The following is a 19,964-nucleotide window of genomic DNA, read 5'->3' on the forward strand; positions in this document are numbered from 1 at the left end:
GGGCTTCCCCGGCCCTGGGGGTGGCACCTGGCCCCCCTCTCCCGACAGTGCCACTGGGGCTGGGACCGGCTCTCACATCCAAAGGAGATTTTGGCCACTTGGGAGTGTCGGCAGGGCAGGGAGACCTGGTGGGGGCCGCGTCTCCCCCAGCTTGCCCTCAGGGCACCGGGGCACCGAGCCCACCAGAGCCCTGCGGGAGTCTTCCGGCCCGGCGGCCCTGGGGAGGGAGTGACGTCCCGTGCGGGACGGCAGCGGGATGGGGCGCGGGACGGGGAGGGGACGGAGCGGGACGGCGGGCGGGACGGGGCGCGGGATGAGGAGCAGGAGGGCGGCGGGCGGGACGGGGCGCGGGAGCGGGCGCCTCCTGGCGGGCGCGGGGGGCGCGGGGCGCGCGCGGCGCCTTTAAGCGGGGGCGTGGCGGGGCCGAGTGGCTGTCGCCGGCCGCCGGGGCGGAGCCAGCGCGGCCGGTCCGGACGCCGAGACCCGCCCCCGCGGCGATGCCGAGCGGGCCCGGCGGGGCGCAGAGCAGCGGGCCGCGGCGCTGGGCGGCCGGAGCGCGGCCCGCCATGGGCTTCCTGCACCAGCTGCAGCTGCTGCTCTGGAAGAACGTGACGCTCAAGCGCCGGAGCCCGGTGAGCTCAGCCGCGCGCCCGGGGCCGGCGGCGCGCTCCTGCGTGCACGGGGGGCGGCCGGGCCGAAGCCCCCTGCCGGCCCGGCCTCGGCCTCCGGGCAGGGCGCGCGTGCCCACGGCCGGCGGCCGCGGCGCTCGGCTGAGTCACGGCGGGCGCCCTCCGCAGCGCTCGGGCCTCTGCGGGGCGCCCAGGCCTCTGGCTGGCGGAGGCCCGCTCCCGGGACCAAGGGCAGGCCTGGGGGACGCCTTCCGGCCGGGGGCTCCGTGCTCCTGGGCCCAGCTCCGCCGGGGCCCCTTGGGGCCCCTGCCCCTCCGCTCCCTCCACCTGTCCCTGCCCTTGGGCGGCCGCCCGGTGAGGAGGTTGGTCCCAGGCACCTCCCCCGTCCCTCCTGGCCGGTGCACCAGCGCTTGCTCCAGCTTTCTCAGCCCCGGGAATGTCCTTGTGCTAGGCTCAGCCAGCCTGCGTCTCAGCACCCCTTTTTCCTTTGGGGCCAGTTCTCCTGGAGGCTGACCCACCCTCTGATTCCTTCCTGGTCCCCAGCCTCCTCTGGGGGCTGGGTCCCACTGTTTGGAGCTCTGACTGCCAGGTTCCCCAGCACTGCCTGGGCAGCCAGGAGGCCTGAGGGTGCAGGACACAGCAGCTGTCAGACACAGGAGTCCTGGTGGGGAGGAGGCCGTGCTGACCCCACAAGGGAAGGGGAGTGCACAGGGTCTTTGAAAGGGCTGTCGGGATTTTCCAGGGCAGGGCCCGGAGTGGGTGAGGGCCTGAAATGGGGTATCCTCTTGCTCAGCGTGGGCCCTGGGACCCCATTGGGCCACACTGGCTCCTGCCCGTGCTCCTCTTGCGGAGGGCTTCAGATACACCACAGGGAACTGGGCTTGCAAGCATGGTGGGCTAGCCATCACCATCACAGCCTGGCGGGGTTCCCCTGGGCACCTGGCCCTGGCAGGGAGCCAGGGTGAGGTACACTCCTGGCCCAGGGCGCCCGGGGCTGGCTGGTGTGGGGTCCTGTGGATTGGGCCTGCAGCCCTGCAGCCCTGGGTGTTGGCTCACCGGGGACAACAGAGCAGGGCAGGGGCAGGGGCAGGGTTGGAATGTGGGCATGTGTTAGTATTGGCCCCAGGGCCTGGGAGCAGAGGCTGGAATGGTGGATCCTACGGCCAGGGGGGACACCAAGGCTCAGAGGAGGGAGCAGGGGCTTGCAAGAACACCTGGCAAGCAAGTGGGAGGTGCCCACTGTCCCACCTGGAGGAGCGGCCCCACCCAACAGGGCTCCCAGCGGCTGGTGGGCCACGGTGGAGGTCCTTAGCCTGCAGCCCCCGCAGTAGAAAATTCTCCCTCTAGGGAGGCTGAGTCCTTGCCAGGCTCATAACCTGGGGCTGGGGCAGGGGCTGGTTAGATGCTGGGCACACTCCTGTGGACCCCACTTTCCCGGGGAGGACTGTGGGCTTCAGAACTGGACTCCTGTGGCCAGGCTTGGATGTGTGGAGGTTTCACCCTGCCTGCTGGGTGCCTTGCTGGGGCAGGGTGCAGCCGCGCCCAGCTCGGGCTTGGGGAGTAGGAGCCACGGACTTTGCCCTGCTTGTTTCCTGCTCAGAAATTCCTCACCTGTTTCCTTGTCAGGGATCCTGGCCTGTCCCCTCTTAGTTAGCTGGAGCTGGGTCTACCCTGGACCACAGGCTGCTCTTGGTGGAGGAACAGGATCATTGTCACTGAGCCACTGGGGTGAGAGGTGGCAGTGCCACCCTTTGGTCTCATGTGTTCTCCTCCTTGACCCAGCAGGAGGGGAGGGGGTGGGATGTCTGGCCCACAGTGCTCATCCAGGTCCCGGGACAACATGAAGGCTGTGTGCTGGTCTTAAGGGACAAAGGTATGGCCACCTGCGGGCACCCATGTGGGGCATCCCGCTGGTGCTGGACTTATGCTGCTGCCTGTTACCAGATGCCCCCGTAGCCTCCTGCTGCCTGCCCGCCAGGACTCTCCTCCTCCTCCCAGCAGCTCGAGCAGGGCCGTTGCTATAGCGATGGGGGAGGCAGCCGTGGCCTGTTGCTGCAGAGACAGTGGCAGAGGTGCTTGGTGGTGGGTGGGTGTGGGCAGGGCTGGTGCCTAGAGGGCGACCCTGCCTCCAGCCCTGCTGCTCTGGTGTGCGGCCACCCTCGCCCCTCACCCTGTCGGCACATGGCACGCGCCTGTCCTGCCGCCCTGTAGGTGCCTACATGCCTCCTCAGCTAGCCCTGGGCTCCATCCCAGCTTGGGGAGGGGTGGAGGCTGGCACGGGCTGGGCGGGCGTGGGGTGCGCACACACAGCATCGTGTTCCAGACCACAGAGCGCTATTGTCAGAGCGCAGTAAACACAGTAGCAGCCACCCCCCACGGGGCTCAGGCCCTGGGCCACCCAGAGCACGCTGGGTTTTGGGGTGGGGGGTGAGGATGAAGGAGACCTGGTGCCCCCAAGAAGGTCCACATGGTCCGAGCTGGGCGAGGGGAGAGCTGCCCTGGGGGAGAGGGCTGGGCTGCAGGGGGTCTACCAGAGAGCAGCTGGCCCAAGCCGCTTGTCCCTCCTCCCTGAGCCAGGGCGTGTGGAGCGGGAATTGGTGAGGTCCTTCGTTTTCCAGGTGACAATGAGAGGAAAGCCTGGACCCCAGAGGCCTCTGGCATTTATCTCCCATTCTGAGCAGGTCCCAGCAGGGCTGCCTTGGGGCCTACCCTGGGTAGCAGAAGCTGTCCCGGGAAAACCAAGCCCCGAGACCCAGGACAGGCTGGGCTGCCCGGGGTCAGGGAGAGGGGACAGGACAGAAAGAGGTGCTTTCACCTTGGGGACTGGGGGCTGTTAGTTCCCTGATCATGTCTTCCCAGAGACTCAGGGCCATGGGCTAAGTCTGGGCCTCTCTGACGCCAGGCCTCATCTCCTCAGGCCCTTGCATGGGGGTGCAAGGGTGCTGCAGCAGTGGGAATGAGGGTGACCCTGGGGGAGTGTGGGAGTTGCAACCAGAGGCAGAGGCTCAGATGGCCTCCAAGATCCTGCCCAGGCAGCCCTGGAGGTAGGGAGGGAGAAGATGAGCTGGGAGATACCTGGGTCAGAGTGGACCACAAGCTGGCTGATTTGCCCCCATTGACCCTGAGGCTCCTCAGAGAGCAGGTAGCCCCCAGTGTGGCCGGCAGAGCCTCGGCTGGGGCTGGGACGGGCTCGGGCTGGCATGTCTGCCCCGTTGGCCTGTGCCTCACGGGCTGCCGTTTCCAGTGGGTCTTGGCCTTCGAGATCTTCATCCCGCTGGTGCTCTTCTTCATCCTACTGGGGCTGCGGCAGAAGAAGCCCACCATCTCTGTGAAGGAAGGTGAGGGGCAGGCGCGGCCCAGGCGGGGGCCGGGGCGGGGTCGGCAGCCCTCGCGGCATCACGCATGTCTGCTCCGTGTGTGCGTCTGCACGCATGTCCCCGTCTGCAAGCGTGTGTCCCCGTCTGCATGCGTGCGCCCCTGTTCCCACAACTCCCGGAGGAACGGTCCTGGGCCGCGTCTGCTGGCCGGGCTGTGGAGGTTGTGGCTGGCCACGTGGCCGCGAGTGACAATGGTGCCGGTTCCGGGGGGCTCAGGCACTCACTGGTCTCCTCTGTTCTGTTTTGACCTACCCCTACCCCGCATGGTCTCTTGTCCTCGGCCGCGGCCCGCATGCAGTCTGTAAGTGAGCGGCCACCTCCTTGCTGGCCCGGGCGCGGCCACGGGACGGCCCAAGGGTCCTCCCGGTGCAGCTTAGCGTCCTCCCCGCTTGCATTGAACACCCCCCAGCCCTCAGTCCTGCAGACCCTGCTGCTGTCAGGAACAGCTGCCCACAGCTGGGGGTTGGGCAGTGCAGTGGGTGGTGGTAGGTAGTGCGGGGCCGGGCCACCTGGGCCACCGTTGGTGGGCAGGTCAAGCGGCTGAGTCATCTCCCGGCCTGGCTATGCCTTCTGGGGGCGGGGTGGCCGGGCTGGCCGGGCTGGGGCTGGGGCTGGGTCAGCGTCAGCCCCGCTACTCTCCCTCCATGCTCCTGTGGGCTCCTGCACTGACTCTGCTAACCAGCTGGCCAGAGGTCAGAGGTCACTGCCCAGTGGGGCCCCTCCGAGTCCTGCCGGGCTCTGTGGGCAGTGTCACGCCTGAATTTTCTGGGGGGATGCCCTGGCATTTTGGCACCACAGTGGCTGAGGGGAAAGGGAGTTATGGGGGAGGGGGTGGCAAGTGGCCCTTTGACCTCTGACCTGCTGGAGTCATTTGCACCAGACCCTTGGCCTGCAGCACAGCTGAGGGCCCAAGCTCTGTCCCCGTCCTCTCCCTAACGTTGCTCCTCCTTCCTAGCTTTCTCTAAGTGTCTCCTCTCGGCCTCTGCCCCCTCCTCCTTCTCAATTCCTCGCCCCCTTGTGTCCCCCACCCGCCCTGTCACCTGCCCGTCCCCCAGCCTTCTACACGGCAGCGCCCTTGACGTCCGCCGGCATCCTGCCAGTCATGCAGTCCCTGTGCCCGGATGGCCAGCGGGACGAGTTCGGCTTCCTGCAGTATGCCAACTCCACGTGAGTGCCTGCCCGCCCACCCCTCGGAGCCGCCACCCCAGCCCCGCCCATCCCAGCGGTGACATCCGGTGTGGTGCAGGGTCACTCAGCTGCTGGAGCGCCTGGACCGCGTGGTGGAGGAGGGCAACCTGTTCGACCCAGGGCGGCCCAGCCTGGGCTCGGAGCTCGAGGCCCTGCGCCAGCACCTGGAGGCTCTCAGCGCAGGCCCGCACACCTGGGGGAGCCACTCGGACAGACCTGCAGGTGCGCCCTGGTGGGGAGGGCCGGGCTGCCTCTGCCCCTTCTGGCTTGGTCCCCTCCCCCTGCACTGGTGTCAGTCCCGCACGCAGAGCGTGGTGCTGGGGCTCAGCGCTGAGCCTGTTGGGTGCCGTGGCCCGCGTGGAGCTGGCCCCTCATCCTCGCCCTCCTGCCCATCCAGTGTCCTCCTTCTCCCTGGACTCGGTGGCCAGGGACCCGCAGGAGCTCCGGCGCTTCCTGATGCAAAACCTGTCGCTGCCCAACAGCACCGCCCAGGCCCTCCTGGCTGCCCGTGTGGACCCACCCGAGGTGAGGCAGGGCTGTGTCCCAGACGGTGCGTCTGCTCGCCGGTGGGGCCCCCCCACCCTGGCTGCCCCGCCCCCTCCCTGCCTCCCTGCCAGCCCTCCCCACACCCCCTGGTTGCAGGAGGGTGTTTGGGGCAGCTGAGGTGTCCTCAGGGCTCTCAGGCCCCTGCCTGAGCCCCGTCCCTCACACCCCCAGGTCTACAGCCTGCTCTTTGGGCCTTCTCAAACCCTGGATTCTGAGAGCAGCCTCCCCAGGGGCCGGGAGCCCTGGGGCCGCCTGGGCGGCCATCCCCTATTCCGGATGGAGGTGAGGGCCTGTCGGTGGGGTGGGAGGTGTGCTGCCTGCTTCTGGGGGGGCTTCTCCCCAGTGTGTGAGGAAAGGGCCTCCTTGATAATACAGAACTGCTCCTGGGAGCAAGGGAGGGTCCCGGGGAGTTCAGCGGTGGTGTGGGGAGGGCGCAGGCAGGGTGACAGTGTGAATGCCCCCGTTGTAGAGCCCAGACAGCCCCAGCACTGGCACAGTGGGTTGGCAGGGTGAGGCCTGAGGCCGTCTGGGGCCAGGCCCTCAGTCACCGTTGGCTGGGGGAAGAGTTCCTGTGTGGTCCCAGCTGACCCCTGTGTCCCACCCCCAGGAGCTGCTGCTGGCCCCTGCCCTCCTGGAGCAGCTCACCTGTGCACCGGGCTCCAGGGAGCTGGGCCAGATCCTCACAGTACCTGAGGGTCAGAAGACGGCCCTGCAGGGCTACCGGGATGCCGTGTGCAGTGGACAAGCTGCAGCTCGCGCCCGGCGCTTCTCTGGGCTGGCTGCTGAGCTCCGGAACCAGCTGGACACGGCCAAGATTGCCCAGCAGGTGAGGCCCCGCCCGCCAGCCGCTGCCTGCGCTGGAGGAGGTGCTGTGGCTACTTGGAGTCCTGGGGGCTCCCGGGCCCAGGCTGTGCGTGGGAGGGTGCCCTGACTCCTGCCCCTGGGCCCTGCCCACTCCTCGGCCCCATCTGTCTCTCCCAGGCCCTGGCTAGGCCCCTGCTCACCTCTGGCTGCAGGTCCTCCCTCAGTCCCCCACCTGCCGTCACCCCCATGACGCACCTGTGTTCCTTCAGCTGGGCCTGGATGGCCTGAACGGCTCGCAAGCCCAGCCGCAGGCGCCACCCCCACGGAGGCTGCAGGCGCTTCTGGAGGACCTGCTGGATGCGCAGAAGGTTTTGCAGGACGTGGACGTCCTGTCGGCCCTGGCCCTGCTGCTGCCCCAGGGTGCCTGCACTGGCCGGACCCCTGGGGCCCCAGCCAGCAGCCTGGGTGGGGTGGCCAATGGCACCGGAGCTGGGGCAGGCACGGGCTCGAACGCCACGACCGAGGAGGGAGCACCATCTGCTGCAGCTCCGACCTCCTCCGACATGCTGCAGGGCCAGTGCTCGGCCTTCGTGCAGCTCTGGGCCGGCCTGCAGCCCATCCTGTGTGGCAATAACCGGTAGGTGGGCGGCGGGGGGCTGGGTGGGGATGGCGAGAAGGCTGGTGGCACAGCCTGGCCCTGATGCATGGCGCCCCACCCCATGTCTCGCCCCTAGTCTTGCCCCACTGCCCCCGAGCCTCGCACTCTAACCCTCCTGACCCCTCCCGCACCCCAGCACCATAGAGCCCGAGGCGCTGCGTCAGGGCAACATGAGCTCCCTGGGCTTCACGAGCAAGGAGCAGCGGAACCTGGGCCTCCTCGTGCACCTCATGACCAGCAACCCCAAAATCCTGTACGCGCCAGCGGGCTCTGAGGCGGACCGCGTCATCCTCAAGGTGCGTGGGTCTGGCACGCTAGGTGTCTGGCTTCTGCAGGCCAGGGGCCCCGGGCAGAGGGAGGTCAGCAGAGTGAGCGTGGGGGCGGTGCGGCCGCAGGGGGGACGCAGGCCGGTGGGGCGGCCTAGGGGGTTCAAGGTGCGGGGCACTTGGCTGCTTTTCCCGGGGGAGCTCCCGGGGCTGCTGTGGGGTGCAGTGGGGAGGCCCCCCCGAGCTGGGTGTGGCCAGGGCCAGGGCAGTGCCCGCAGACGAGAGCTGTGTGCAGAGACCTTCGACGGCAGCGTCCAGTGCGCTTCGGTCTAGAACAGCAGACTCCAAGGCTGGACACGGCCTGGGACAGAGCCTGGGGAGGAGGCGCAGTCCTGGGCAGAGGGGTCCCTCGGAGAAGGGTCGGGGAGATGAGGGCCGAGTATCGGAGCACTCACAGGATGCGTGGAGAGGGGTCCCAGGAAGAAGCTGTGGGTCAGGGGCCCGGAGGCCATGCTGCCCTGGAGCAGAGGGCAGAGCCGGTTTCCCGTGGGTGCCGACAGAGCTGGGGAGTGAGAGGGCCGGCAGCTTCCAGGTAACGTTTGGTCAGAGCAAAGTTAGTGGTTGCTGGGGACGGCCAGTTGCTGAGGGCTGAGGGAGGAGAGCCCCATGCTGGCCATCCCGGAGCCAATGCCCTCCTCCTCTGCAGGCCAACGAGACTTTTGCCTTCGTGGGCAACGTGACTCAGTATGCCCAGGTTTGGCTCAACATCTCGGCAGAGATCCGCAGCTTCCTGGAGCAGGGCAGGCTGCAGCAGCACCTGCACTGGCTGCAGCAGGTGCCGTGGGTGCCTGGGGTGGGAGGCAGCGAGGGCCGTGCGGGAGCCCCCTGCCCGGGCACAGGCACAGGCACAGGCCACCCTCTGAGCCGGTCCTCCACCCCCAGTATGTGGCAGAGCTGCGGCTGCACCCGGAAGCACTGAACCTGTCCCTGGACGAGCTGCCACCGGCCCTACGCCAGGACAACTTCTCACTGCCCAACGGCTCTGCCCTCCTGCAGCAGCTGGACACCATTGACAACGCCGCCTGTGGCTGGATCCAGTTCATGTCCAAGGTAGGGTGCGTGAGCCTGGGACGGGGCACCTGCGCGTGCCTAGGCCTGGCTCAAATGATGCCCCCACCCCAGGTGAGCGTGGACATCTTCAAGGGCTTTCCCGACGAGGAGAGCATTGTCAACTACACGCTCAATCAGGCCTACCAGGACAACGTCACGGTGTTTGCCAGTGAGCCACCTGCCACTCCCGCCTTGCCCTGCTCCAGTGCGGCCCATGGAGCTCCTTCCGCACCCACCACACCTCGGCCCCGCCCTGCCCCTGGAGCCCCGCCCCTCTGTCTTAGCCCCACCCCATACTTTTCTCGGCCCTGCCCCTCTGAGCCCTGGCCCCACCCCACCCCTATTGGCCCTGCCCTCTATACCTTGGCCCCTCCCACCGTTCTCTTGGCCCCACCCCACCCCGCCTGCCTGGGTCCCCAGGTGTGATCTTCCAGACTCGGAAGGACGGCTCCCTGCCGCCCCATGTGCACTACAAGATCCGACAGAACTCCAGCTTCACTGAGAAGACCAACGAGATTCGCCGCGCCTACTGGCGGCCCGGGCCCAACACTGGTGGCCGCTTCTACTTCCTCTATGGCTTCGTCTGGATCCAGGGTGAGGGGTGGGCTGGAGACAGAGGTGGGGGTGGGGAGGGAGTGGGAAGGGGAAGAGGGGTAGGCGGGATAGGAAGGGGTAGGGGGGGACAGGGAAGGGGATGGGGGAGGATGAAGGGGGTGGGGAGGGGGCGAGGAGGGGAGAGGGGCAGGACGGGGAGGGGGTGGGAAGGGGATGAGAGGGGAGGCCAGCCCCTGACGCTGGACCCCTGCAGACATGATGGAGCGTGCCATCATCAACACCTTCGTGGGGCATGACGTGGTGGAGCCAGGCAGCTACGTGCAGATGTTCCCTTACCCCTGCTACACGCGGGACGAGTGAGTACAGGCCTGCGGGCTGGGTGGGCTCAGGCCACAGCCCTCCCTCACCCTGTGCCCCCACCCCAGCTTCCTGTTCGTCATCGAGCACATGATGCCGCTCTGCATGGTGATCTCCTGGGTCTACTCCGTGGCCATGACCATCCAGCACATCGTGGCGGAGAAGGAGCACCGGCTGAAGGAGGTGGGCGGGTGGGGCAGGCACCCTCGCTCCGGGCGGGGCTGGCGGGGTGGGCTGCGCCCCATGCTGGAGCCGTGCCCAAGGCCGCGTGCACACTGCCCGCAGGTGATGAAGACCATGGGCCTGAACAACGCGGTGCACTGGGTGGCCTGGTTCATCACGGGCTTCGTGCAGCTGTCCATCTCCGTGTCGGCGCTCACCGCCATCCTCAAGTACGGCCAGGTGCTCATGCACAGCCACGTGCTCATCATCTGGCTCTTCCTGGCTGTCTACGCCGTGGCCACCATCATGTTCTGGTGAGCACTGGCTGGTGGGGGGAGCCCGGCGCGCTCACTGGCCGGGTCAGCCCACTTAACCACACGCTGTCGCGGCGGCGGCAGGGTGTCCCTTACGTTTACCCCAGAACGTGTGCACACCCCCTTGGAGCACCCCTGGGCCCCAGCAGGGGCTTGCGGAGGAGGGCCTGGTGCTGGGCCGGGGGTCTGGTGGCTGATGACCCGCCTGTCCCCTGCCCAGCTTCCTGGTGTCCGTGCTGTACTCCAAGGCCAAGCTGGCCTCAGCCTGCGGAGGTATCATTTACTTCCTGAGCTACGTGCCCTACATGTACGTGGCGATCCGCGAGGAGGTGGCCCACGATAAGATCACTGCCTTCGAGAAGTGCATCGCGGTGAGGGTCCTGGGCTGGTGGGGCCAGGCCGGGGTGGGGGTCTATGCTCCCACCCACCTGCTGACACCGCTGCCTCCCCAGTCCCTGATGTCCACGACAGCCTTTGGCCTGGGCTCCAAGTACTTCGCCCTGTACGAGGTGGCGGGCGTGGGCATCCAGTGGCACACATTCAGCCAGTCCCCCGTGGAAGGGGACGACTTCAATCTCCTCCTCGCTGTCACTATGCTGATAGTGGACGCCGTCGTTTACGGTGTGCTCACGTGGTACATCGAGGCTGTGCACCCAGGTACTGGCCAACCCTGTGGAGGCGGGGGCAGGGCCGGCTCTCTGGGCTTCCTCCTGGACACAGCACGGACGGCTCCCTGGGTGGGCATGTGGCCCATGTGGTGGACGGTCACCCGCAGGCCCTAGGTCAGCCTCCCCTCCCCTCCCCTCCCCGGCCCCCAGGCATGTACGGGCTGCCCCGGCCCTGGTACTTCCCACTGCAGAAGTCCTACTGGCTGGGCAGTGGGCGGACGGAAGCGTGGGAGTGGAGCTGGCCGTGGGCACGGGCCCCCCGCCTCAGCGTCATGGAGGAAGACCAGGCCTGCGCCATGGAGAGCCGGCGCCTTGGTGAGGCAGGCGCCAGAATGTTGGCTGGGACAGGTGCGGGGTTTGAGGGGCCTGGGGCAGTGTTAGTGCTGCCCGCATCCCACTAACACCCTCCCTGGTGCAGAGGAGACTCGTGGCATGGAGGAGGAGCCCACCCACCTGCCCCTGGTCGTCTGTGTGGACAAGCTCACCAAGGTCTACAAGGACGACAAGAAGCTGGCGTTGAATAAACTGAGCCTAAACCTCTACGAGAACCAGGTCGTCTCCTTCCTGGGCCACAATGGGGCTGGCAAGACTACCACCATGTGGGTGTCCCAGTGGCTGCTGGCCAGAGCAGCAGTCCTTAACCAGCGGGGTGGGGGGATCCCTGCAGGGGGTGTTGGGTCGTGACCCCACCTGCCTGCCCAGGTCCATCCTGACCGGCCTGTTCCCTCCGACGTCGGGTTCGGCCACCATCTACGGGCACGACATCCGCACGGAGATGGACGAGATCCGCAAGAACCTGGGCATGTGCCCCCAGCACAATGTGCTCTTCGACCGGCTCACGGTGGAGGAGCACCTCTGGTTCTACTCACGGCTCAAGAGCATGGCCCAGGAGGAGATCCGCAAGGAGATGGACAAGTGCGTGGGGTGGGCCAGGTGGGCCGCGTCGCGGGGTGAGCCTCGTGGTGCCTGTCCCACACTCTCTTTCCTGTGCCCAGGATGATCGAGGACCTGGAGCTCTCCAACAAGCGGCACTCGCTGGTGCAGACGCTGTCGGGCGGCATGAAGCGCAAGCTGTCCGTGGCCATCGCCTTTGTGGGTGGCTCCCGCGCCATCATCCTAGACGAGCCCACTGCTGGCGTGGACCCCTATGCGCGCCGCGCCATCTGGGACCTCATCCTGAAGTATAAGCCCGGTGAGTGGGGCGCCAGGCCGGCGTGGGCATGGGCGGCCCCCGCCTGACCCTGCCAGCCCCTGATCCTGGTCCGGCCTCACCCAGGCCGCACCATCCTCCTGTCCACCCACCACATGGACGAGGCCGACCTGCTGGGCGACCGGATCGCCATCATCTCCCACGGGAAGCTCAAGTGCTGCGGCTCCCCGCTCTTTCTGAAGGCGGCCTACGGTGACGGCTACCGCCTCACGCTGGTCAAGCAGCCCGCCGAGCCCGGGGGCCCCCAAGGTCTGTGCTGGGCCCTGAGTGGGCCCTTCCCCAGGCCACCCTACCCGAGACCCCGGGCTGGAGAGGCTGGGCCTGGCCCACCCTCTGGCAATGGCCCTGTCTTAGCCTGGTGGGGTCTCGCCAAGGGTTCCCCTTGCCAGCCCCTGAGTGAATCCTCCCTGCCCCCCCAGAGCCCGGGCTGGCCTCCAGCCCCCCAGGTCGGGCCCAGCTGAGCAGCTGCTCTGAGACCCAGGTGTCACAGTTCATCCGTAAGCACGTGGCCTCCTGCCTGCTGGTCTCGGACACCAGCACGGAGCTCTCCTACATCCTGCCCAGCGAGGCCGCCAGAAAGGGGGCCTTTGAGCGCCTCTTCCAGGTGCGAGGGCCTAGCGCAGGGGTGCAGGCAGGGCAGGGCCCGGGTGGGGGAGGCAGGAGGCCCGCCCTGGACGCCCGCGCAGGCCGCCTCACCCAGCCCGTCCGCAGCACCTGGAGTGCAGTCTGGACAGCCTGCACCTGAGCAGCTTCGGGCTGATGGACACGACGCTGGAGGAGGTGTTCCTCAAGGTGTCTGAGGAGGACCAGTCGCTGGAGAACAGTGAGGCTGGTGAGAGAGCCCAGTGCTGCCGAGCACCCAGCACCCCCAGGGCCTGGACGGGGGCCTGGCACGGGCCCCTCCCTGGTCTTCGGGAGCCCCTGGTCCCTGCCCCGCCTGGGGTCCGGGGGGTGGCGTGGTGGCCGGTGGTCTTGGACAGTGCATGGGCCTGGGCGTTGGGCCTGGGTAGGCCTGCGGGGTGAGCAGCCTCTCCCACGGCAGATGTGAAGGAGTCCAGGAAGGACGTGCTGCCTGGGGTGGGGGGCCCGGCGCCCGGGGGGGCCCAGGCCAGCAACCTGGCCCGGTGCGCGGAGCTGGCTCAGTCGCAGGCGTCACTGCAGTCGGCGTCCTCGGTGGGTTCTGCCCGCGGCGACGAGGGAGCCGGCTACACCGACGTCTACGGCGACTACCGCCCCCTCTTCGACGACCCGCAGGACCCGGACAACGTCAGCTTGCAAGGTGGGCGCCGCCGGGCAGGGCCGGGTAGCGCGGGTGGCGGTGGGGCGTGGGGCGTGGGGCGCCCACTCAACTCCCTGCTCTGTGCAGAGGCCGAGGCGGAGGCCCTGTCACAGGTCGGCCAGGGCAGCCGCAAGCTGGAGGGCTGGTGGCTGAAAGCGCGACAGTTCCACGGGCTGCTGGTCAAGCGCTTCCACTGCGCCCGCCGCAACTCCAAAGCGCTCTGCTCCCAGATCCTGCTGCCGGCCTTGTTCGTCTGCGTGGCCATGACCGTGGCCCTGTCTGTCCCTGAGATTGGTACGGCCGCCCGGGCCCCCACCTGCCCCCAGCGGGGCTCGGCCCTGCCCTGCCCTCAGGCCTCCTGGGACCAGGCTCAGGCCTTCGGGCGCTGGGACCCACTCAGGGCTCCCTGCTTGCCCCCCAGGTGACCTGCCCCCCCTGGTGCTGTCGCCTTCCCAGTACCACAACTACACACAGCCCCGTGGCAACTTCATCCCCTACGCCAACGAGGAGCGCCGGGAGGACCGGTGAGGCGGCTGGGGCGGCTGCAGCAGGTGGGGGCTGGTGGGGGAGGGAGGCTGGGCCCTGACTCGATGTCGTGCCCCCAGGCTGTGGCTGTCACCCGACGCCAGCCCCCAGCAGCTCGTGAGCACATTCCGGCTGCCGTCAGGTGTGGGCGCCACCTGCGTGCTCAAGTCCCCTGCCAACGGCTCGCTGGGGCCCACGCTGAACCTGAGCAGTGGGGAGTCCCGCCTGCTGGCCGCGCGGTTCTTCGACAGCATGTGCCTGGAGTCCTTCACGCAGGGGCTGCCGCTGTCCAACTTCGTGCCGCCCCCACCCTCGCCCGCCCCGTCCGACTCCCCCATGTCCCCAGACGAGGACCTGCCGCAGGCCTGGAACACCTCCCTGCCACCCACCACGGGGCCAGGTAGTGGCTCGCAGGGGCCTGCTGGGGGGCACAGGCAGGGAGCGTGTGTCTCACCGCGCTGCGCTGTGCCCACAGAGACGTGGCCCTCGGCACCTGCCCTGCCGCGCCTGGTGCGGGAGCCCGTACGCTGCACCTGCTCTGCGCAGGGCACCGGCTTCTCCTGCCCCAGCAGCGTGGGCGGGCACCCGCCCCAGATGCGGGTGGTCACGGGCGACATCCTGACCGACGTCACGGGCCACAACGTCTCCGAGTACCTGCTCTTCACCTCAGACCGTTTCCGGCTGCACCGGTGAGATGGGGGCAGGGGCTGTGGCGGGGGGTGCTGGCCGCTGCCCGCCGGCCTCACTGCGCCTCCCACCCTTGTGCCCAGGTATGGGGCCATCACCTTCGGCAACGTCCAGAAGTCCATCCCGGCCTCATTCGGCGCCAGGGCCCCGCCCATGGTGCGGAAGATCGCCGTGCGCAGGGCAGCCCAGGTGGGTGAGCCCGGCCCTGGGCTCTGAGGGTCGGTGCCGCCTGCGGCCTGCAGGGACCCACGGGGGCTCCCGGGCCCTTTCTGGGCCTGCTCTCCTCCCCCAGGTTTTCTACAACAACAAGGGCTACCACAGCATGCCCACCTACCTGAACAGCCTCAACAACGCCATCCTGCGCGCCAACCTGCCCAAGAGCAAGGGCAACCCGGCGGCCTACGGTAGGTCGGGTGGGGCGGGGGTGGAGGGGCGGGGGGAGCAGGGGTCTGAGCTGCCCCCCTGTGCGCAGGCATCACCGTCACCAACCATCCCATGAACAAGACCAGCGCCAGCCTCTCTCTGGACTACTTGTATGTGGGGTGGGGCAGGGGTGGGGGCGGGGCGGGGCCCCCTGTAGCCCCCGGCTGCGCAGGGCTCAAGGCTGCCTCCCCTCCAGGCTACAGGGCACGGACGTGGTCATCGCCATCTTCATCATCGTGGCTATGTCGTTCGTGCCAGCCAGTTTTGTGGTCTTCCTGGTGGCCGAGAAGTCCACCAAGGCCAAGCACCTGCAGTTCGTCAGCGGCTGCAACCCGGTCATCTACTGGCTAGCCAACTACGTGTGGGACATGGTGCGCCCCGCACGGCCACAGGGGCCCCAGCAGCCCCGGCAGCCCCGGGCCCTTCCCCTACCCTGTCCGCCGTGCCCCACCCTGCCCCGGTTCCTCACCAGCTCCCCCTGCCCTGCAGCTCAACTACCTGGTCCCGGCCACCTGCTGCGTCATCATCCTGTTTGTGTTCGACCTGCCGGCCTACACATCACCCACCAACTTCCCCGCTGTCCTCTCCCTCTTCCTGCTCTACGGGTAAGGGGGACGGGTACAGGAGTGGTCGCGGGCAGGGTCGGGGCCCGCCCAGTGACTGCCACCCGCCGCCTGCCTGCCCACCCGCAGGTGGTCCATCACCCCTATCATGTACCCGGCCTCCTTCTGGTTCGAGGTCCCCAGCTCGGCCTACGTGTTCCTCATTGTCATCAACCTCTTCATCGGCATCACGGCCACCGTGGCCACCTTCCTGCTGCAGCTCTTCGAGCACGACAAGGTGGAGCAGCGGGCGGGGCGGGCTGGTGGGGGTGGGGGTGGGGCGGCGGGGGTGGCAGGGCTTGGCAGGCTGGCGGTGCTCAGGCTGTGCCATGGCCCTCAGGACCTGAAGGTTGTCAACAGTTACCTGAAAAGCTGCTTCCTTATCTTCCCCAACTATAACCTGGGCCACGGGCTCATGGAGATGGCGTACAACGAGTACATCAATGAGTACTACGCCAAGATCGGTGAGGGGCGCCTGGGGCTAGCAGGGTGGGGGCAGCGGTGCCTCCGGAGAGGTGGGTAAGTCTCTGAGGCCCCAGGCTCAGGCCCTGTGCCGGCTGCCCCACAGGCCAGTTTGACAAAATGAAGTCCCCGTTCGAGTGGGACATTGTCACACGCGGGCTGGTGGCCATGACAGTCGAGGGTTTCGTGGGCTTCCTCCTCACCCTCATGTGCCAGTACAACTTCCTGCGACAGCCACAGTGAGTGGGCTCTGGCAGCCGGGGGTTAGGTGGCCGGGCCAGGTGATGCCCACCCTTCCTGCTGGGGCCACGGCAAGAGGAGCCGGTGGGTGTTGGCAGGGACAGGGGGTGGGTGGCTGGGCCAGGCACTGCCCACCGTGTCCTCCCAGGCGCATGCCTGTGTCTACCAAGCCCGTGGAGGACGACGTGGACGTGGCCAGTGAGCGGCAGCGAGTGCTCCGGGGGGACGCTGACAATGACATGGTCAAGATTGAGAATCTGACCAAGGTGGGCCTGGGTGGGGCGGGGCTCAGGGTGTGGGGCTGGGGCCTGGGCAGGGAGATTGGGGGACGCCCCCACGCCTGGCCGCCCCACTGAGTGGGCAGCTCCCCTCGGCCAGGTCTACAAGTCCCGGAAAATCGGCCGCATTCTGGCCGTGGACCGCCTGTGCCTGGGTGTTCGTCCTGGCGAGTGCTTTGGCCTCCTGGGTGTGAATGGCGCGGGCAAGACCAGCACCTTCAAGATGCTGACAGGCGACGAGAGCACGACGGGGGGCGAGGCCTTCATCAACGGGCACAGGTGCCGCGGGCGCGCCCCGGCGGGCGGGGCGGGGGGCTGTGCTCCCAGGTGCTGACGGCCGCTGCGTCCCCAGCGTGCTCAAGGAGCTCCTCCAGGTGCAGCAGAGCCTCGGCTACTGCCCGCAGTTCGATGCCCTGTTCGACGAGCTCACGGCCCGGGAGCACCTGCAGCTGTACACGCGTCTGCGCGGCATCCCCTGGAAGGATGAAGCCCGGGTGAGGGCTGGCGGGGACCAGCGGGGGAGCCGGCGTGGGGGGCGCCTGACGTCTGCCCCTGACCTCTGTTCTCCCTGGCCAGGTGGTGAGGTGGGCGCTGGAGAAGCTGGAGCTGACCAAGTACGCAGACAAGCCGGCCGGCACCTACAGCGGCGGCAACAAGCGAAAGCTGTCGACGGCCATCGCCCTCATTGGGTACCCGGCCTTCATCTTCCTGGTGAGCGCAGGCGGGGCGGGGTCGGCCTGGCCGGGTGGGCGGGCGCGTGCGGCCGGCTAACCCTGCCATCCACCGCAGGACGAGCCCACCACAGGCATGGACCCCAAGGCCCGGCGCTTCCTCTGGAACCTCATCCTCGACCTCATCAAGACGGGGCGCTCTGTGGTGCTCACGTCACACAGGTAGGACACGTGCTCCCCGCCCCCTCCCGGCGCCACCCCTCCGGTGCCAGCCCGTGCTCTGCCCGCAGCATGGAGGAGTGCGAGGCGCTGTGCACGCGGCTGGCCATCATGGTGAACGGGCGCCTGCGCTGCCTGGGCAGCATCCAGCACCTGAAGAACCGGTGAGCCGCGCTGGGGCCTGGGTCTGGGGTCTGCGGCGGGCGGGGACGGGGCTCGGGCGGGGCGCCCTGGGCTCCGGGCTACCGGCCTGTCCTGCCAGGTTTGGAGACGGCTACATGATCACGGTGCGGACCAAGAGCAGCCAGAGCGTAAAGGATGTGGTGCGGTTCTTCAGCCGGAACTTCCCCGAGGCCGTGCTCAAGGTGGGCGCGACCCGGGGGGCTGGGCGTGGCCGGCACAGCCCGAGCAGCCTCTGACCTCCCCACCCCACAGGAGCGGCACCACACGAAGGTGCAGTACCAGCTCAAGTCGGAGCACATCTCACTGGCCCAGGTGTTCAGCAAGATGGAGCAGGTGGCAGGTGTGCTGGGCATCGAGGACTACTCGGTCAGCCAGACCACGCTGGACAATGTCAGTACCCGGCTAGGGCCCGGCGCCCACCCGGCCTGCCCCGCCCACTCCCCTGTCCCGCCCACCAGGCCTGCCCCGCCCACTCACCTCCTCCACCCACCAGGTGTTTGTGAACTTCGCCAAGAAGCAGAGTGACAACCTGGAGCAACAGGAGACAGAGCCACCTTCGGCGCTTCAGTCCCCTCTCGGCCGCCTGCTCAGCCTGCTCCGGCCCCGGCCCACCCCCACGGAGCTCCGGGCACTCGTGGCAGACGAGCCCGAGGACCTGGACACGGAAGACGAGGGCCTCATCAGCTTCGAGGAGGAGCGGGTGAGCAGGCTGCAGCGTAACTGCCACTCGAGGCCCCACAGGGCCAGTGCAGGAGGCGGCTCTGCCCACTGGACCTGGCTACTCCAGGGCTCAGGCTCCAGGGCCTGGGTGGGGGAGAACAGGCCACAGGGTGGAGAGGGACCTGCTGGGTGCTGAGGACTCAAGTGGACCAGGGAGGACCAGGGACAGGCACAGGAGTGACCAACCACAGAGCCCAAACCTGCTGGGGCCTTTGAGGGGCTACAGAGCAGAGATCGGGGTGGAAGGGACCAGTGCCTGGGGACAGGGGTGATGCAGACACAGTGGCCACCAGACACCAGGAGAGCTCGGTCCAGCCAGGGGGTGTGCCCCGGTGGGGTCCAGCAGGATCACCCTCAGCCGGCAACAGGGGGTGCCAGGGGACCCCCCTCACCCTGGCCTGTCTGCCGCCCGCCAGGCCCAGCTCTCCTTCAACACAGACACGCTCTGCTGACCACCAGGACTGGGTCAGGACCTCGACTGTGGGGACACACGTCGGGCGGAGGCCAAGGCCTCACTGCATCCCTGGTGTGTGGGAGGTTCAGGATCAAGGGGCTCCGGCCCTCCTGCAGCCCGACACCATCCTTGGCCCTGCCCTGCGGTCACTGTGGCCGCCCTCCCCCAACCGTGCCAAAGGCTGGCCCAGCCCTGGGCTGCGCACACCCTCACCCTGCTTTGCCTTAAAGCCTCGGGGGCTCACCTGGCTCCTGCCCCTGCCCAGCTCTGCCCCACCCCATGTGACTCGGCAGAACCAGGCACTGCCCGGCCCTCCCCCAGCAGCCCCTGAGTCTGGCCGGCCTGCCCCCTCACCCCCCACTGGCTCTTCTCCCACCCAACACGGATGCGTTGCCCCAGGGTCTGGGGCTGTGGGGGGTGGGGGGCTCGCCTGTCCCACGCCCAGTCTGGGTTAGTCCCTCCTATTTATTTTGCGTTGAGAAAAGGCTCCCTCACCCTGCTTCTTCTGTGCGGGAAGGTGGCCGTCCGTGGGAAGCCATCAGCTCGGTTGGGGAGGGGCTGCCTCGACCGGCCGGCAGGTGGCAGGAGGAGAGACGCTGGCCCTGCTGTCCAGGTGGGGGCCAGAACTCCCCCACAGCTGTCTTCTCTCTCCCACCCTGCTCGGCCCCACCCACCCACCCGGCCGGGAGCTGGACTTGTACAAAGCGCACAGATGTTTGTTTTAAATAAATAGACAAAAACGCCCCAGCAGCCTGCGTGTGTGGGGTGGGTGTAGAAGACGGGCCCACCAGGCAGGGGCAGCACAACCGCTGTCACCCCTCCCCCAGGCACTTCCGGAATGCCCTGCCCAGGTGTAGGGAGAGGGTGCCAGGTGGCTGGTACCCACCCAGGCCTGCCACGGCGTGTGGCATGTGCCCAGCCATCTCCACCCCAGGAGGGTGTGGGGAGGGCTTCCAGGAGGAGACGATCTCCATGGGAGACTGACGTCGGGCAGGAGTGCTTAGGGAAGAGCCTGTGCCAAGGCCCCCGGAGGGTCGTCGGCGAGGGAGCCTGGTGTGCTCAGGGCAGGAGACGGGGCAGCAGGAGGAAGGGTCCCCACAGCCACACCCCCAGCTCAGACTATCTCAAGGGCCCAGCGTGGGGGAGGCACACAGGTAAGGGCTGGTGCCAGCTGGGGGACAGAGGGAAGGAAGGGTGGGGGTGGCCCATAGGCTTGGGGTGGGTGGGGCTGATGGGTCTGTTTGTGTTCCTGTGAGCTGTTTGCCGTGGCTGCCCGAGAGGCTGGGGGTCACTGGGTAAGGTCTCCCAGGCCCTGGGGCAGCCCAGGAGGGTGCAGAGCCTGGTGGGGACTGACAGGAACCCCGCCCACTGGAGGGG

The 19,964-nt window shown here is 68.2% G+C and overlaps 1 protein-coding gene across 1 annotated transcript; it reads left to right on the forward strand.

Moving 5' to 3' along the window:
* The first annotated feature begins 471 nt into the window (after positions 1-471).
* Positions 472-19,304, forward strand: ABCA2 (ATP binding cassette subfamily A member 2). Its single transcript, XM_045562003.1, has 49 exons — positions 472-632; positions 3,874-3,967; positions 4,305-4,307; positions 5,062-5,173; positions 5,253-5,416; positions 5,592-5,719; positions 5,912-6,022; positions 6,348-6,566; positions 6,814-7,181; positions 7,339-7,498; positions 8,175-8,303; positions 8,411-8,578; positions 8,651-8,747; positions 8,999-9,172; positions 9,387-9,489; positions 9,559-9,673; positions 9,776-9,966; positions 10,187-10,337; positions 10,419-10,623; positions 10,785-10,949; positions 11,053-11,233; positions 11,337-11,549; positions 11,630-11,826; positions 11,911-12,093; positions 12,264-12,448; positions 12,556-12,676; positions 12,887-13,123; positions 13,211-13,417; positions 13,545-13,647; positions 13,729-14,048; positions 14,124-14,337; positions 14,419-14,524; positions 14,628-14,739; positions 14,808-14,868; positions 14,955-15,129; positions 15,248-15,363; positions 15,451-15,598; positions 15,701-15,824; positions 15,929-16,061; positions 16,211-16,328; positions 16,441-16,619; positions 16,693-16,834; positions 16,917-17,051; positions 17,130-17,233; positions 17,302-17,394; positions 17,493-17,595; positions 17,666-17,803; positions 17,907-18,113; positions 18,550-19,304. Exons 1-49 carry the CDS (start codon positions 498-500, stop codon positions 18,583-18,585), a joined length of 7,383 nt encoding a protein of 2,460 aa, XP_045417959.1. The 5' UTR covers positions 472-497; the 3' UTR covers positions 18,586-19,304.
* The last annotated feature ends 660 nt before the right edge of the window (positions 19,305-19,964 follow it).

This window comes from Lemur catta, chromosome 10 (genome assembly GCF_020740605.2).
Source record: "Lemur catta isolate mLemCat1 chromosome 10, mLemCat1.pri, whole genome shotgun sequence".
Classification (NCBI taxonomy): domain Eukaryota; kingdom Metazoa; phylum Chordata; class Mammalia; order Primates; family Lemuridae; genus Lemur; species Lemur catta.